The sequence below is a fragment of the Anomalospiza imberbis genome, chromosome 3 (genome assembly GCF_031753505.1).
Source record: "Anomalospiza imberbis isolate Cuckoo-Finch-1a 21T00152 chromosome 3, ASM3175350v1, whole genome shotgun sequence".
Classification (NCBI taxonomy): domain Eukaryota; kingdom Metazoa; phylum Chordata; class Aves; order Passeriformes; family Viduidae; genus Anomalospiza; species Anomalospiza imberbis.
This window is the reverse complement of record NC_089683.1, coordinates 85797383-85816465: the sequence shown is the minus strand read 5'-3', so window position 1 is coordinate 85816465 and position 19083 is coordinate 85797383. Positions and strand designations below refer to the sequence as shown.

General features: G+C 40.7%; 1 protein-coding gene across 1 annotated transcript in view; it reads left to right on the top strand.

Annotated features, from left to right (window-relative positions):
* Positions 1-5434: 5434 nt before the first annotated feature.
* PLB1 (phospholipase B1) overlaps positions 5435-19083 on the top strand; it is a gene marked incomplete at its 5' end in the record, with an annotated part of 78869 nt that continues 65220 nt past the window's right edge. Inside the window, 11 exons of the mRNA XM_068185533.1 lie at positions 5435-5531; positions 9255-9292; positions 10410-10473; positions 10953-11011; positions 12435-12466; positions 13348-13391; positions 14215-14299; positions 14787-14838; positions 15974-16060; positions 17222-17284; positions 18584-18666. Of these exons, the coding sequence (XP_068041634.1) occupies positions 5435-5531; positions 9255-9292; positions 10410-10473; positions 10953-11011; positions 12435-12466; positions 13348-13391; positions 14215-14299; positions 14787-14838; positions 15974-16060; positions 17222-17284; positions 18584-18666 (704 nt within the window). The remainder of the gene's footprint in view (positions 5532-9254; positions 9293-10409; positions 10474-10952; positions 11012-12434; positions 12467-13347; positions 13392-14214; positions 14300-14786; positions 14839-15973; positions 16061-17221; positions 17285-18583; positions 18667-19083) is intronic.

The window sequence follows — 19083 nt, the reverse complement described above, 5'->3', positions numbered from 1 at the left end:
TGGACAGCCCATGTCTGTCTCTTCTGGCCACAAAACAGGTGAGAGCAGATCAGAGCACTGTACAGATGGTGAACACTATGATGGGAAGACGTCTTTGCCACAATTTGTGTTGTGTGAAGTATGTGAAGGGAGAACACCAAGCCATGGAGCTTCTGCTGCTAATGGATAAAAACTGATCAACCCTGAGGGCTGTGGAGTGTAAAAGTCTCTAAGAGTTTGGTGCAAATGCAGACAGAAAAGTCAGTCTTATGCCATATGAGGAAAAGCAGCCTTACCTCCTCTCCCTGTCTCAATTGCTATGCTACCACTTGACAGTTTTCTCTTTTTCAGGAGCAGCACAAGTATTAATGATGCAAAAGAAGTATAGCACATCTGGGGCTGGCTCACTGAGGTCAAAGAAATATGGTTTTTGACGTGTAAAGACAGGCTGAGAAACTAACTTCTGCGAGGGAGTCAGGTAAACAGAGAATTTTTAGGATGTGCAAAGATGGACTAGCAAGTCTGAGACACCGTGGCACCTAGACAGGCTGACCCCACAGAATCTATATGTTGCACCTTCATGTGGGAAGAGCTTCAGAGAGCACAGGAGAGTCAGGAGCTTCCCACACTGGCTACTGCAATTACAGCACTGGCTGACAACAGAGCCACTTTGTGGCATGAATACAAACAGCCAAAAGCTGGCACTGCTTTGGGAATTTTGTAGCTTAATGGAAAAGAATGGGAGAAAGGGAATACTCGTGTTTTCATTTTACAGAGAACCACAGTGCTTTGAGATGACTTCTTCAACTCACAGCAGGGTTTATTTAGGTGCCTGATTTCCATGCAAACGTTTGAGAATTATGTACTTTGCAAGTGAGCAGCAACAAACTCACCCAGAGACACAGGAAGAGAGCACATGTTTTCTGGTGCCTGCGATTGAATGCCATCACTGCCTATCAGAGGCAGGCAGATTGCTTCCCTTTTCTATCTGCCTTCCTGCCAGCACTGCTTTCTCAAGGCTGTGGTAACACTGGTGAACCCTTTCAAGTCTGTGACTGTAAACAGGGCTCCCCAGAAAGGACCTTCATCTCCTGATTTGATAACCAAGGGGCCAACTGAGGAGGCCACAGGAAGTATCTGGTCCCCAGCTTCTTGCTGCTTACAGACTCAAACAAATCCTCACAATACAGAAAAGTCAGTAAAAAGAGTCTTTAGCAGAGGATTTTAAAATCTTGGCTTCTGCTGTTCTCTGGCTGTTCAGAGTCCTCAGCAGCCTTGCAGCTATCATCAGGCTTCAGGGGCTCCTGCCCTAAGGGGCTGTGAGGATTTCAGCCTATGGCATGATCTGCAGCTCACCTATGTCAAAGCCCAGAAGCTGCTAGAATAGGCAGTGAGGAGCAGTTCCAGCTTTTGCTGCAGAGAACACACTGTGTTTTTGTGACAGGTGATGGGGATTGAGGGACCTGTGGCAGATACACAAGCTGCAAAGGCAGGCTGGACACCACCAGCCTCTCTGCAGCACTGAGCAGTCTGTGGAGATGGACTTTAGGCTGTGCTTTGGTGCCAGCCACAGATGAATGGCTAAAGGGCTTGTGCCCTCAGCAAACAATTAAACAATGTGTGGGAGGTTGTGCCCTACTTAAGGCACAAGGAAGAAATTCCGAGTTTCATTCAATTATTAACATTGGATCAGAGTTTTTGTTGTTAGGTTTCTGCCCTCAGCTGCTGGTAGGTGCTTGCAGGAGAGTACTGCTTCATAGCTCATCCAAAACATGGGTATAATTGCGGTGGTGACCTTGCTTATTTATGTACTTACTGCCACAGCCTAGGTCTCTATAGCAGCTATGCAGATCCTAACTGTGAAAGTCAAGAGTCTAACCATGCACTGAGTTTAGAAAAATTTAGGGAAGTGTATTTGAGGCCTTGTGTTTGCTTTTAAATTTTTTTTTACCAATATTTCTTTTATAAAGCCATTTTAGAAATAATTTATTTATATCCTCCTCGACTGTGACTCCAAAAGCCTGAGTTTTTTAGAGGAGTGCACTAAGTGCACAAGGCCTTTTGCCCATTCCCAGTAATCTGACCTTATGCAGATCAGTGCTTTCCAGTTCCGCATTAAGGTTTTGTTCTTCTTTCCTTGGAGGATTTGCACTCCGTCCAGTAGGTGGTAGCAGCCTCCTTCAAGCTGTGCAGCTCTCCTGCCTGCTGCCGCAGAACTGCTGCCCGATGATTCATGTCCCTGCCTGCCCCTGACCTCACTTGATCTCCTCACCCTCTACTGCATGTCTGAACTCCCTTGAGGAGGATCTTCTGTTTAGGTCCAGAGTATACACTAAATTTACCAGCAGTGTGAATCACAGCAGGAGGAGGCAACGGCACAACATCACAAGGACACATGACATGTCTTGCTTTTGTATATGATTTATTCTTAACGTTTTTGTAAACACTGTCATGTTATACCCATCACAGATGGGCGCCTCACAGATGAAATAATTCAGGGATGTGCTTCCTAAATACAAAATTCAAGATCTAATGCCTTGTCAAGGCAGTAGGATTAGCTGAAGCAGTGACAAGTCGCAGACAGGCTCTGTCTTCAAATGAAATGGAAACTTGGTATTTCCACAATAAGTCCTCTATGCCGGTGTAACGTGACCGTTTTGTTGATGCAATTACATTATCCACTGATATATGGCCTCTGGTTATTCGCAATTGAGTAAGCTACCTCCCTAACTTACTCAGTACAAGTACAAACATCTTGGGTTTAATTATGAATGGTTGAGTGCTATGGAGTTTTTTTTCTGTTTCTTTTTATTGTTGGGTTTTTTTGTCTTTTAATATGCAGCCATACTTTCATTATTTGTATTTTAAAACAGTGGTCTTATAGGTGAGGACTTAGGTTGAAAGAGTTTTTGGGTTTTGGTATTCTCTATGAATAAAAGAAATGCCGGATAAAGCTCTGTTTAACAGAGGAGGTAAGGAAAAGCTTAAAGACAAGCTAAAAAAATCCCATGGCTTTCCCAGCTGTGGCTCCCATACCACGTATGAAAGATGAAGCTTTAGGTATATTATAAGCCACCTAAAAATGTCACAATGAACCAAAGGGTTTGGCTAATATGCTTTAGCACCTGTGTTTGAGTATCTGTTTGGGTGTTGCTGTCTTTACAACTGTAACTGGGACTTGACTATTTTTTTTGTGGTGTTTTGCAGTTGGTTGTAGACCTGTGAAACAGGTACTTTGCTGGAGAACATGCCAAGGCACAAAACTTCTGCTTTTCACCACCAAATCTCACTCAAAACTCTTCTGTGCCAGTTCAGTTATGAGCCCTCTCAATCCAGGGCAAGCAGCCAGAAGACTCACACGATTCAGGCAGGGTTAACTACCATGCCTAGCTAGCTCCTTGTCCCACCTGAGCAGTAGCAGGCACTTTAGGGAAGACACAAGATGTTCTGTGTTGATCATTAGGTAATCAGCTACATAGGTGCAGTTCCCTAGGGTATTCCTAAATACCATCAGCTGAGGGTTGGTTTATGGGCTGAAACTCTCCTTGCCTTCTGTAGCTAGCTTTGTCCTTGCAGTAATGTGAAAGCCTTAATTTGTCCCTGACACTTTTTATATCTAATAGAAAATTCTCTCTTCTTTCTTTTGCAAACTTTTTTTATCTTTGCTGCCACTTGTTATTTGCGATTCAGTCTACGAGCTATTTTGATGCTTTGGTGGTGGGAAGAAGTGTTTACAAGAGATTCACAAGCCTTGAAGTTAATGCTGCTTTGCTTCTGGAACATGTCACAGTGTTTAAAGGCTAAACTTACTCTTGGATCTGTGGTTTATGGCAAATGAGTGAATTATTGCTACCTTCCATTTCATGTTTTTCTTGGTCTACAATGAGAAAGAGGCTTTCTGGGGTTTTAAACACTTCCAGGTCTTAAAGAAGTCTGTTTCTCAGACTTTTGATAGTGAGACCTTTCCCTTGAGGAGTGAAGCAGCCACAAACCCTTGGATGTAATGACAAAACCCACCAAAGGTAACTTGCATCCATGCTGAGACTGTGCAATGCCACCTTGACTGAGAGGTGATAATGGTCCTGACCAGCCTCACCTGAACCTCCCTCATTCTGACTGGGTGCTGGGGAGTTCCACTGCAGCTCAGCCAGGTAGGGCTTGCTGGTGTGGTGCTGTGCTCTGATAGTGAGTAAGACTTTTCATTGCCTAATGCTTAAAGGAGTTTGGGTGTCAGACTGTTTCAGGTGTGAGACCCCCAAGCAGAATGAGCTCATCCCTTTCAGACTTGAAAATGCAGCTGTCTCTGAAGTGAGAAGTCACTTGTGCCAGTATGTTTTTGCTGAGTTGAGGGTGGAGGTTCAGGGGGTGGAGGAATGCTTTCCCCTGTCTATGTACATTCCTCCTTGCATGTTGCTCTGAAGAATAGCTGTTCATGTTCAGAATTATTATAGCATTCCTGGTTTTTGAAAAGAAATGAGCACAAGATCTACCTCCAACATGTTCTTTCAAAAATGTCAAATTTCTATCATGAAAGAACAGAAAGCCAAAATAAACAAAAACCCCTTTGAAGGATGGGTTAGACTACCTGAGTTGGGTGTGTTAGTGGCTTATTTAAGCATTTAAAGCTCTTTACTTAAGCAGACTCCTGTTATTCATGTAGGAGCTCTCTCTGGGTGTCTGTGGGCTTGGAAGGGGCCAAAGGTCACTCTGCTCTTTGGTGTGAGCACGGCAGGCTGCTCTTCAGAGGTTTGACCCTGACGCCGTAGCTGAGGCATAATGGTAGTCTCACTGGGGGGTGTTGTATCACAGTCTAGCTGGCATTTCTGCACGCTTTTTGACTCTGCTGAAGTGACTGCTTCTGTAATAGTGTCACAGCAAGGGGTTTGGAGACCTGTGCAGTGTGAGGGCAGAGTTACTGCTCCTGCTTGTCTGGCACTGCTCTGTCATGGCAAATACTGGTGAGGCACAACCCAGTGAAGGAAAATCTGCCAGAAGAGGAACTAGCAGAAGAGAAACAGGCACAGCATGAGTGTGGTTGAAGGCAAGAAAGGAGCACAGGTAGGGAAGGAGACAAAAGGAAGAGCACAACCTTCCTCTTTAGGTGGGTGTGGGCTGCTGCATTGGGTTCAGTTGTCCTTGTCACCTCAGGAGCAGAGGCAGGCTAATGCCAAACGAATATGTTATGTATTGCCTGAAAGAGCCTTGACCCTGCTGGAAGCTGACTCATGTGATCTTGGTCCTTAGATTTGCTGAGAATTCTCTTGAAAAATGGCCAGCTCTGTCTGAACAAAATGAGAGAACTGTGCCCTTTCTTTGACCCTTGAATGGGCAATGAAATGAGATATCATCATCACTTTGCTTTCCAAAGGTAGAAGCTAATAAGTTTTATGGCTGCTGAGTTATCAACTTCTAAGTTATAAAGGAGAAAAAAGAAGAGAATTTCTTTCAGCCTTAATATCTAACACACAGCACTCCAAGATTATCAGTCATAGAGGTGGTTACCATGAAGCTATTGTTAGGTGTGCTGTTCCTTTGGTTGCTCTCCTCAGAAGGTAAGTTTTGGAAAATTTGCATTGCACAGTATTTGGGAACCTCTGTTTTTAGTTGTTGTAAGGTGGGTGTATAGCAGGAGTTTTAGAAGCAGGATGAAGAAAATCTGTGAGTTAAACAGTGATCTTAAATGGAGTTTTGGGTATGTTTGATCATTTTTGGAGGAAGATGTATTCACTGGTTTGCATTGTTCTGGGGATAGACTGTGTCTTAGGCACTGAAGCATTCTGGTGAGAGAAACATCACCAAACAATTAGACTAGAAGTGAGATCTGTGCCAAAATGGTGCAGAAATTCAAGCAAGGAGCAGATGCTTTCTCTGAATTCATAACTATGATCACCTTCTTTTCACTGATAGAAGATTAAGTGAAAGGTTAGTCAGCATCCTAGCATTCTAGGCATTGTTCATATTTCTGTAATATTCAGGGTAGGGGGGAGACCTTATTCCCTATACTGGGTCTCTGAAGTCCATGTTTGGTGCCAATGACAGTTTTGTAGGTGCTCAAGACTGAAAATGCTGTGTATGCTTTGGCTTTATTGGCTCTGTGCTTCAGGTCTCTGCCTGTAAGAAAATAATGACTTGTAATAGAGCTTTACCTTAGCAGTATGCTGTGATGATCACTATCTTCAGATGATTATAAGGTGCTCTGATAAATAATAAACTGTTAGGAAGTTTTGGTTCCTGAAGTAATCAGAAGAAATTATAACATCTGAGCTTTTTAATTTAGTGAAAAATATGCACTTTGACTGCAGTTCCTCTGAAAACTTTATCCAGGAAAAAAGGTGTTGATTGATAGCAGCCTATAAGAATTGTTTGTTGAAACATATTAACTGTAAGAGCAAGGGAGGAAAGAGTTAGAATCTCTCTCCCAAATTTTGGGAGAATTGTCTGAAAAATATTTTCTTTTTTATGTCAAGAAAATTGAAAATACAAGTTAGAATTATTCAATGGTATAGTAAGGGAGTAACTATAATACTGGGAGTAGCAGGAATTTAAAAAGTCATTCTGTGGAAAGTGTAAATCCAAAATGAACTAAGAAAACTGAAGATGTTAAAATTTAATTAGCAAGACAAAAATTAATCTGAAAGAAACAGTGAGTCATTGTTAAAGGAATGAAAACCAGTAAGTAATTTTCCAAATTCTTCTGAAACATGGAGTCTGTAGGAGTGACTGATATATAAAAGAAGGTTGATGCCTGCCAAATTCTTTTTTTCTTTTGTGTCCTTGCATAACAACTTAAAAAAGGCCTTGCCCTCCAAACCTTTCAGCACAGGGGACAAGAGGAGCAACAACCAAAGCCTTGAACAAACTGATGACAGATAGTAAAAGAACTGCCAGGATTAGATGATATCCACCCAAGGGAGTGAGGCAAGCAGAAATATGTATGTGTCCATTTTATTAACTGTGATGCTCATATTGATCTGTGTTGGATTTGGGCTCTGCACATGTTCAGAAGTGATCTGGATAAGGGTGGATTCTAACTTGCTGGTGCAAAGCTATTCAGGATGTTCAGAATGAAAATTTGGACGACATTTCCCCCTTATATATTACTCTAATCTATGTGTGCACTATGGTGAACTCTGAATAGATACTGCTTGACTCCAGAATACAACTGTCTGAAGATATCAGTGCTAGTGATAGTCAGGAGAAATTCTTTCAGGAGTTAGCAAGAGAACAGCATAAAAACCACATTGCTGCTGCTGTGTACAGGGCCATGGTTCACCTGCATCTTGACAGTGGTCTGGATTTTTCATCTCAAAAAAAGATGTGGTAAAACTTAGGAGGAGGATAAAGGGGAAGAGTGGTCAGACTTAGGAAAAAATTGCAATGTGAGATCAGAGAAGCTGACCCTTCAGCCTGGAGAAGAAGGGATAAGTATATAATAAAGACACACAGGCACATGCATGCAAAACAGCAAATTTTGCAGAAACAAGGGAATAACTACTCTTTACAAGAGAAAGAAGGAAACAATCAGGTTATTAACAAATGAGAAGTACATTTTTCCAACATGTAATTGAGTGATGAAGCATTTTTTGCCACAGTTCTTGGGGAAAGCCAAAAGAGTGAAAGTATTAAAAAACCAAATAGGCAAATCCATGGAAGAAAAATGTCAGGGAGCTCATCAACATTAATTGCTTGCTTGGGGAACACAATAGTATGGATAGTTGGGAGGATAGAAAATGGAAGTATAACTGTATTTTCCTTATTCTTTGCCTAAGCATCTGCATTTGGATTTTGTCAGAGGCAAATCCCAGACTAGGTAGCCTTTTAATCTGACACATTAAAATTGTTCCTCCAACTCCCTGAGTCCTGGAAACTGGGACTGGATCCTCTTTCTCTCTTAATGTAACCTAAGGAACTATTCTCAAATACTGAGTTCCTGCAGTAGATCTGTGTGATGCAGACAAGTACCTCATTGCTTTTGCCTCCAGTATCCCAAACAGAGTTGGGGTTCTGGTTTTTGCCCTGAGTAAAGCATCATCAAAACCCACAGATTGAACAGGTAGAAATGTTAAAAAAAGTCACACAACAGCCAGGAAACTGTCTCAGCCTTCTACAAAGTAGTGTAAAGATAATATAAAATTGCAAATAGCTCACAGCTGAAACCCAAATAGGGAAACAAAAACACGTATGGAAGTTGCTGCCACTTACTGAATATGGTCGTGTAGTGTGGCACAGGTGACAGGCCGAGGTAGTCATGGGGAGCACTAGTGGCTTTGTGTCACCACACTGATCAGTGTGCACAGGTACCCATGTCCCTATAGCCCCCTGCTCATGCCAGGCACATGTCCCTACAGCCTGAGCACCACTGGCTGCCCTACACCCAAGGATGTCTCACCTGCTGGACTGAGCAGGCTCAGCTCTTACTCTGTCATTGACATGGAAAGTAAGGTGTACAAGCCAGAAGTACTCAGCAGGGCTAAATATTCCAAAAATAGCTCCTGACTATTAAAGGACAATTATTCTTATTCTGTATAAGACTTGCTGGATGCTGATGGCTTCAGTAGGGCAAGCAAGAACAGCTGAGAGCATGCTTTGAAGTTCAGTTGACCTAGGTTTTGTGGCTATCTTTGTGGAAATTTTAGAATAAACCAAAATCAATTTGTATAAATCCAAGTGTATGCTCAAGGAAAGAGAGTAATGTTTACTGAAACGTCTGCTGGCCTGACTCCAGGCTCCACAGGATATTTTGTCTGCCAACACTCTACTAAGGGAAGAAACTGCAGCTGTTTCTGTATCACTATGGCAATCTCAGAACAGTGTTATGCTGCTCCCTGACTGTGGAAGATGTAGGTTAATGTGAATTGCTCCTTTCTAAGGAGTTTTACCTTGTACATCTTCAAATTACTCTAAATTTGGACAGAATGCGACTACAGCAGTGTATGAAATGTGCTGAAGAGGAAAACAGGTAGGGAAGGCCTGTGGAGGATGGAGTTGTTTGAGGGGATCCACAAGCAGTTCTTTACCTGTTGCTATAAATTAATTGCATTCCACTAATTTCAACAGATCGCACCTGCTTATGATAACTAAAAGCTTTTTCTAGTATACAAAATCAAAGAAAATATGTCTGGATGTTAGGATGAGCCTCATCTTTGGAAAGCAGGGCTGATGAGAAAGGTGCCTTCTCTCCGGATTCTGTGCTTTTAGGTATATGAAGTCTTACAAACCTTTTTTTTCCTAAGGTAAAAAAAAAATAGCATAACCCTTTCTTTAATGTTTTTAAGGTAATGCAGATGATCAGGAAGAATATGAGAAACTAAAGGTAAAGTATGAGTACAACTTTCTTTTTTTTCCTGTTTTCAACACCTATCATTACCTATCAAACTGTTGCTTCCTCTGAGGCAGGCGGAAGAAGAAAGAATACAGCTTGTTGCTCTAAACTGCTTCTGCAAAGGAGAAATGCAAAGCCAGTGAGTCAGCAATGTGATAGTGCAGCTGCAAGATTACAGAACATAATCAGGAAATGAGGTTTTCTCCAAGCAATGTTTGTTATTAGGTTGCATATCCTGTATGTAGGTCGTTTGTGGTTAGCACTTGTTCCTAGATGCTCTGTTGCTCTTTTAGAAACACAAAATTAAACTCTTATTTGCTTTATAACAGTGCAAAGTGTCTGTACCATTAAAGTCCTCCAGCTGGTCACTAGGGAGTGTGTGGGGACCCTGGTGGCCCTTGTCACTATATAGAATTCACCTTTAGGAATTGGGGATGGTCAGACAGCCACTCATGGTCATTGTGATGAGGGAACCCCTTGCCAACCCCTCCACTGAGGAGGCAAGGATTGCCTTTCATGTCCCTTTAAAGCACTTGATGTTGGGCTGTGCCTACCATAAGGATATAGGATGGCATTAAACAATGTTCCTGCTGGTACTGAGCTGTCTCTCATGCTGAGTGAATAACATCACTCACATCCTTGCCTTTCTGATCACCTGGCCAGGTGTTGTTAAGGAGCCAGAATTGGTTCATTCTGCCTTTCCTGTTGTGTATTGGAGATGTTATGTTGTGTCAATTGGATGCTTCTTGGCACACAGAGATGCCTTCAGTAGCTGTCCATATGACTTCTTCCAGATTAACCAGTCACTGCAGCAATGGATATGGCAGGATGTGTTCAGCACATTTCATTGTTTGCTCAGGCCCAGTGCTGTGGCAGCCAGTAAGAAAACTGAGCAGAAAATGTCAGATTCTAGAAGAGTTAACTGAAAACGTAGCCGTCTAGATCTGTTTTCCCATGTATTTCTAACAGAAGTGTAATTGTTCTTTGAAGTTGTCTACATGAGTAAAATCTTGGTTACGTATGAGAATGGAGCCTGTAGGACCCCTCATTCAACAAAATTCCTTCTTAGATCTAAGCAATCAACCATATTTATTTGTTCATGTCTAAGGCTCTAAGAAGCTTGCAGTTTTCATGTGAGCCGGTGATGTTACCTGAGACCCCTTCATCTTCAGGTGTGTGTTTGATATTGTCTCTGCAGAGGCTTTCCCTCACAAAATTATTTGGGAATGGGCTGGGGCAGAAATCAGCTGTTTGCGGGGATGCCTGTGAATTGGATTGACTGAAGTGGAGCTGGGCTCTATAAACTCCTTAGTTTTTTGTTCCACTTGTGATTACTTTTCTACCTTTGTTTCTTCAGCTGATGACTGGGGATGCCACTATTACTTCAATCATTCCCAGCAGTGTTTTTAGATCTTTTCTTGCTTGATGTTTGAGCATTTCAGTGCCTCTAAACACCCAAAGTATTTCCTGAACACCTGAGTAAAATTTCTCATGCTTTCTGACTAGTTTAAAACCTCCAATCAAAGTGATCAGTATAGACTTGTTACCATTTTAGCCACCTTTATGTTTTAATATACTGGTAAATGTAACTTTCTTTTGGGGTTACTGTTTTGGGGTTTTTTGTAACCTGAAATCTTTTACTTTTCTGCAGTTCATGCTCTAAGGCCAGCTGACACTAAAGCAGTCACTGCAATAGGAAGTTTGCAAAGAGTAAGTACAAGCAGGAAATGTGCTGAATGTGACCCATTTCCTCCGTTGTGTTGATAAAGTCAGCTTATGATGTAGTTTGGAGTCTCAGGGTGTTCAGGACTTCAGTCTTTCCACAAGCATCAAAGACTTCTGGTGAAAAAATGGCTGGAAATACCTGCTGTTAGTGGTCCAATATACCCCGAGTCTAAAAATAGCCAGCTGACTTTGTGCAGGAGGAATTGTGATCACAGTGCTCTTGCAGAGAACCATGATATTTGATTAGAGTGCATGGATTTTCCTAAAAATGAGCATAACAGAATAACTGGAAGAAGATGCTGGGAAAATTCAAACTGGAACAAATAGAAATTGTTGAGAAATGCAGTAGATTTTCTACCTCATCAAGTGTTTTCTTTAGAAACTTATTTCCTACCTAGAAGGCAGAAGGCCTCCAAGAATCACAAAGATACGTTTATGCTATATAGATCAGTGGGTAAAGTTCTCCTGCTTGTAATAATATAGTTAGATTTGGATGATCTTTATTTGTCCTAATAGTTGGAAGTAGATACCTGAAACAGATTTGAGGCCCAATTAAAAGCATTTGACCACAATTCTCAAGCTTTGAGGAAGTGTAGAAATCCCTGTAGAGCAAAAATTGATAGCTATTGCAGAGGCTGGAACTGTGGAAAATGGGGGAGATTCTCCCTTATTACAAAACAACTTTCAAATTTGAGATGGTATCCATGAATATATAATACTTTTCCTTTACAAAATCAGCACTTCTGGACTCCTTGTGAGTACCTCTCTCTTTTGAAAAAATTTATTGTCCTGAATGCAAAGGTGCTTCACCCATATCAGGTGCATGGCCCTTTGGAACAAGTCTTATTTGTGCTGGTGTCTTTATTGCTTGTGGAGGTGTCATAGAAAAACATGTAAATTATCTTCTTTTAAGGAATATTTGCTTTCCTAGAGCAAACATCTCTGTCACTGTTTCCTCATCAAACTCTCTGAAAACAGTGGAGTTCCTCTCTTGATGTAGTTTCTTTTTAACAGACACTCTTCTGTCTGAGTGCCATCTATGTAAATTATCTAAATGACTTTAGGTCATGTCCCTTGTTGAAAAGGAGTAGGAATAGATCCAGGAAAATTTGGTCTAGAATAGCATTTTGTTTTATGGAATTTGATTTCAATGTATCAAATTCTATTTTAAGCCAGATGTAAAAAAATCATTAATGAAAGCAGTAACTAAGAAAGGATTACCAGATTATGAAAATGCACTGTAATAGGGAAGTTCGGAAAAATAATCAAAATTTGTCAGTGATTACAACACAATGGAGAAGAGTATGTAGAAAACAATACTATCTCTAACAGGACTGAAATATGGTAGCATACCTAGGTCTACTTTACACTTTAATTAATATTATTCTTATTGCTTCTTTGTTCACAGACACGAGGATCTGGTGAGGATTTACTCCAAAGGTAAGAATTAATAGTTAGCTTTTATAAGTTTCATTATACTAATCTCGGTAGTATCAGTGCATGAGTTAGGCCCAAGCAATTTTTTAATTGTTTTATAGAGAGGAGGAAAAAGCCTATGTAAAATAGAAAGGATTTTGAGACACTGAAACTTTCCCTGTCCTTTGGTAACAATTTTTCTGTATTTATGGAGGATATAGAATTACCTTAGGGTTGCAATAACCTTGATTAAGAATCATTGCTGTGTGATAAATCCTAGGCAGTAAATATAATAATTCACTAGTTAGAGATTAGAAAGCAGGGATTTATCAGAGCTAAGAACTCAGTAGTTCAGATACTCTGTCCTCTGCTTGGCTGATTCCCAGTGTTTCATGGACAAGATTTACACCATTTCCTTCTTCCATGCCCCTTTAGCAGATCCATATCAGTGAGTGAACATATGGCTAAACCTTGTAGCTGCAGGTCTGTGCAGATCTTTTGAGTCACAGCCTTCCAGGTGAGGATTTAGCGCTGCACAGAAAAACTTTAAAAGACTAAGTTTTTTTTAATGGTTGCAAAAACATCTGTGTCCACTTGTATGTGGGTATACACGGAGAGGCCCCTGCATCACTTATACCTATGTATAAGCAAGCACAAGTACTTCAACATGCAGAAGGTAAAGAGACACAAAAAATTGAGATCTGAGACTATGTTCTTACTCAGCAGTAACTGATGACATGACAGTTTTGGGGAAAGAAAGGCCTCTTTCTTACTTGCAACAGCTGCCATGAATTTCACTCTGAGATGCAGCATAACTAATAAGAAATTGGGGCTGTGCTGTAATATAATTTTTCTTTGAGAAATGGAATAACAGGAAATTTCTGTTTTCTCCTCCCTTTCTATAGCACAGGAAAGAACTTCCTTGAACTAAGCGTGGCAACTTTAGCAGGTGCGTCTTGCTGTCACACAGCTTGGGTTGTCCATGATGGCTTTAAAGGGACTGTCTGGGTAGACAAACAGCAGTGAAGAAGGGGTGTGACAGACTGCTGCAATACTCTTAAATGCCCAACAGGGTTTTTTGGCCTCTTATTTCTACCCACTACACAGTCTCTGCTGGTGTGTGCTTGTGGCCCTTGTTGGCCCGTTGAAATTTTGTGTGGGTTTGCCTGCCCAGAACTGCCATGTGCTTAGAATTTACACTGGAACTGCCATAGATGCACCACATCTGGGAATTTGTTGCCTATTGGCTGTCTCTGAAGGCAGCCTTTACTTGCTTAAAGGGTATTGCAAGTAAACGTTTCATACCCACTTAAATGCTGTGTAATATATAGCTCCAGGGTCCTGCCCTCCAAATCATCTTCCTAGTATCTTGACTCCTTGGTGTTATGTCCATTTCCCTGTAAAATGGGTTTAAAACATGGCACCTTGCTGGTGTTTTGTGAGTCTTCCTGGGTAGCCTTTCCCCATAGCTTCATTTCTACAGCTTCCTCTGTTTAAGCTCATCTACAATACTTGTGTCTGATATGAGATGGGGACAGAGGTTTTTGACCTGAGTCTGGAGGCAGACTCAGACATCAAGACTTCACTTCACAAGGTGAGGAATAGAACCAAGAAAAACAGCTGCAGAGGGACTTGGGCATACTCTCGTGCTTGCCAATAGATCCTCAGACTGTACATGCTCTGGTGCTGTTTTAGTTCAGTTCTGTTTAATGAATCAGCAGAGTAGCAGTCTGTTGGATGCAGAAATTTCCTAACCTTGGTGTGTCATTCAGCTCTCACAAGCACCTTCAACCCTCTGGTCCTACATCTGTCCCCTCCACCTGGCACAGCAGGAGAGATGCCAGAGAGTCAAGCCAGGTGAGTCTGAAGGGCTTTTCACTGGGCAGTTGATGTACAAGGGGAAGAAATATTTGATGGAAATCTTTGATCAGCACTGGAGCGCTTCACTGTGCTCAGTGCTGGCAGAGGCTGTCATGGTGGCTCAATTGGCACCTGTCAGAATCAGGAGGAACAAAGCCCCACTTTGGGGTCTGTATCACCTGAGTTAACATCAGGTCTCTTTTATAGCTGCAAAACAAATTTTTGGCTCAAGTAGAAGTTGAGGTGTGCCTACTGAGCTGCTGTTTTTATCAAAGTGCATATGACTGAAAGTCAGGTAGCTGAATATGAACTAATCACCCAAAGCTCTCTGGGTAGCACTGTCTATTGTCTAATCTTAATACATTTAGGGAAAGATTAATCCAACCTGAATCCTGAAAAGTTATTTGATTCAATGATAAAAATCAGCCAAAGCTTTAACCTTACAGATGCCTTCATAATTTCTCTCATCCTTTCATCTTTTCAGAGATCTCCTGCATCAAGCTGAAGAAATAGTGCAGCTCATGAAAGTGGATCAGGTTTGTTTAAAGCACAAGAAAATTCAGAAAGCATGGTGTTGAAGCAGAAAAAGGCAGACAAGTGGTTTGATACTTGAACAGCACTCAATTTTTTTTTCAAAACAGAAAATGCCATTACTTGAGGTTAACTGACTTCAGTCTTTCTGCTGTAAATAAGAATCAATTCTGCACCTTTCAAGTGCAGAGTTTTGTTCTGAAAGTATCCCACCTTTTTTACTTTTGTCAAAGCACTGAAGAGCTTGGTAGGGAAGCCAGTATGTTTGCTTGCTGTTGGCTAAAGATGTGAGACTTCTGCTAGCTACACTCTGTAACTGCCAGTGTTTCTGAGAAGTCAACCCAAAATAATGATTCTCAGTATTTGTCTCTTCAGTTCCTTTTTGGTCTTTTAGGAACATATTTTCAAAAAGGACAATAAAGACCTAAATATGCTTTGGCTGGTGCTGGTGAGTGCTTGAATTATCACTCATGGCTGAGCACTTTTTTAAGTCCCATCCTAGAGCTTTAAGCATTCATTTCTCCTTTATTCTTAACCATGATGTTATTTTGTAAAATAGTCTTGAAATAATGGGGAAAAGTAATTGCAAAGGCAATTCTGCTGTTGCCGCTTTGCTCTACAGGGATTTAGTATGCATGTTTGTGGAACTGTGTGGTTTTAACCAAGGCTCTTCAAGATTGTACAAAATTGCCTAATAAACACAGCTGAGCAGTGCTCTAGCTCTCAGATTTTTTATTCCAGTCTTTGTCCTTCTAGTGTGACGCCTTCTCAGCAGTTCATGTACAGTAATCCTGTTGGCAAGCTGCAACAGTGATGGAAAGAGACAATATCAAGTTCAGTGTTAAGCTGTCCATGCCCATCTTTTCCAATATGGTCTCCTACAGCAGCAGCAATTTCAAGCTCTGTCCTGAGCTTTGTGTTCAGCTTTAATTGCAGCACTTGATGCCTAACCATCCATTTGCTGTGTTCGCTAAGGAAAAGCTGGATGGTTTGTCAAATGGAAGAGACCAAGATGGCTAGTATTGGGCCATGGAATACTGCTTGGTCTTGCTGGTTTTGAACCCACAGCAAATTGTGTGTGAGAAAGGAAAATAGCAAATAGATCACCTGTCATCTGATTCCTTTATTTTTTTCTCGCAGATGATGGACTTCCAAAATGACTGGAAATTGATCACAGTGTTTTTTAGTGCTGAAACCTCATGTTCCTCCTATGCTTCCACACAACTGGTAAGCACTTTGTGGGGTGGTTTAGCAGTCAAGGCAGTAGCTAGGACACTCCCATACTCTGCTCTCTGCCACAGGGAACCAAAGGAGTAGTTAGGTCTGGTGAAACATAAACTTTAAGGGATTTAGAGATTTTAGAGGAGCTAAGATTTTAGTTAGAGATAAACCTTACTTGAGTTAATTAAAATAAATGAGCAGGCCTTGATGAAGTTAAGAGTTAGTAGTTAACTAATAATTGATTGCTTGTCAACACAATGTTTAGTTAGCTAGGTTTATAATGAAGAATATAGAAACTGACAAATATCTTTTAGGAACAAAGGACAATTGTGGGCCTCCTCTGTTCTGAAACCAATTGAAGACAGGGAATGGGAGTTCTACCAAGGTTCATTTGTCATATTTGCATTGAAAAGATAGAAAGGTCAGAATGAGGAAGACTTCATTGACTTCCTTATTTTGGGACCCCTCCCCATGAAAGGGACCACCGACCCATTTCAAGGAACAAACTACGTATGCTTAATAGCTTTTGAAATGATTAGCATACGAAGCGAGGATGGGATGCACCAAAATTATGAATATGCATTTATATTTTGGGTATTCAATACTTGTATGGATAAAAAAGACTCTGTAATCATTTGAAAGGTGCAGTGTGTATTTGGGAGCTCTCCTGCACGCTGCCCAGTGTCGCAATAAATATACACTTTCTAACTTTAAACTGTTAGAGGGTTTTTGTCCGTCACAGTTGGATATTGGTACTTGATCAATATCCATATTTCTTTAATAAATCACTGGGATGTTGAGGTGCCTGGATCCAATGATGTAGGCTCCTGGCACACAATGTGTTTTGTATTTATAAACCTCTGTATTTAATTTGCCATCTCTAGTCTGAGATGTCTTAGTAGAACAACGGTTTTCCACCTTCAAGTATAAAGATACTTTTCTTCCCTATTCCTGTCTTTTTTTTTTAAACTATATGTCAAGTTCTCAGTTTATAGGCAGTTAAATTACAAGACTAGTTCCCATGTTATTTACTTGTTGCTGGCTAAGGCTGGCTTTAGAATAGAGTGATTCTTAATAACTGTTCAGTACACAGCTCAATACACAGAAATGGAAATGGATAACTGTTTTTTCTACTAGTTTTGGTGGTCTTTCTCATCTCATTTACAGAAGAACTGCATCTTGGAAAACCTGGAAAAACTTACAGCTGTCTTGGATTTTTTGTATAAGAAGGTAAGACATATTCATCAACCATGAATAGCTGAATCCTTTGTGTGTTTTTCCAGTGTCCCCTACTAGACTAGAGCTTGTACCACTCTTCACATGACTTAGAACACCAGTCTCATTAACATCAGCCCACTGGCTCCATTTGTTTTCACTAAGTGATTTACTCCCATTTTTAAAAAGCTGAGGCATGCAAGCAGAAAGGATGGATGGGTAACTGCTCTGTTTTGCAACACAAGCTAATGTATCACTCAATCTTTGGGTATTTTAAAAATTATTTCTGTGAAAACTGGAGTATATCTGTCTGGGTCAGAAAGTTATGTTTAACAGGGCTGTTGGTGAAAGTATTTGATATCTAATTACTGGTGTTGAACACCTAAGCAGTGTACAGGCTCCTAACTGCCTGGTGATGACTTTTACAGACCAGGGAAAACATCCATTAAAATACATATAATAGACCTTTTTTCCTATTTTGTATTTATTTTAAAATCTCAGCCTTTCTAAAGGTTTTCTAGCTGGCTGAGCTAAGAATTATCTGCTTATCTAGGATGGTTTCTGGGAAGCATTCTGTGCTGTGTCTTGGTCTACTAATGATAGTAGACTAGATGAGGATAGATTTCTACTAAAGCAGACTATAAACTGTTTAAGTGAATTATTTCAATAGCATCTTCCATTAATTTTATTTTGCTGCATTGAAGGCCTACAGCATGTTCTATACCTGCTGGGTTTTGGTTGCATCAGACCACAACCACTCGTTTTTCTCCAACTGACTTGGAGAAATGTTGTGTATGGGGGAAATTCCACCCACACGTTCTCTTCAGACTCTCTCCACTATTATTTCCAGAATCTGTTTATGTGCACTTGTGAAAGTGAAATATCATTATGTAAATGAAAAGCTGCTTTCTGCATGGGGGAGAGGTGTGGTGGGTTGCATGAGTGCTTGTGCTGTTATGCAGGATGTTTCATCCCCAGCTTTGCATTGCTGTGTTGCCACAAAAATGGTAGTCCCAAGTACATTTGAGTTCAGTTCAGTTGGCTGGTGGCCATTTTGGTTATGTAAAATGAATTGCTCTGTCTCAGTCAAGAAAGCATGGTCACAAGTATTTCATAAATGATGCTCCTCGATAGCAGGCATAGGATCAGGGTTCAGGACATAATTGGCAAAGACTTAGATAATTGATTTTATGTAGGCAGAATCCCAGGCCAGAGGTAATACATGTGAAGTTGTAGACGTAATTTACCATAATTGCTGCTTGCTGATCTTCAATTGCAAATCTAGCATGAATAATTTTTACTTTATTACTGCAGGTTCCCAAGGCCTTCATAAATCTAGTGGATTCCACTGAGCTCACAACTGCCTCTCTTGCATGCCAGGATTACAGTAATGCCAGGTAACAGGTTTCTTTAACTTCTCGTCACTGTCTCCTGCTGGTGTTCAACAAATACTTTTGTATATGTACTGACTTTCTGTCTGAGATATAATCTGTTGAGCTGTTTTTCTACCCTTAATATAAAAGTATGTAAAAGATTTTAAGTCTTCACTTTGTTTCTGATATACTCTCTCTGAAAGATATGATTTTACTAGGAAGTTAGTGCTTTTAATCCTATCAAATTGGACAGCATATTTAAATATTGGGTCAGAGTTAAGGAAAAAGAGAAAGCCTTGATGCTGTACAAGCACTGTTCACCAAGACCCAAAGCATTGGTTTGTTATCAACAGTTTTAGCCACAAATCCAAAACACAGCACCATATGGGCCATTATGAAGAAAGTTAATTCCATCCCTGCCAGACCCAGCACTTAGATTAT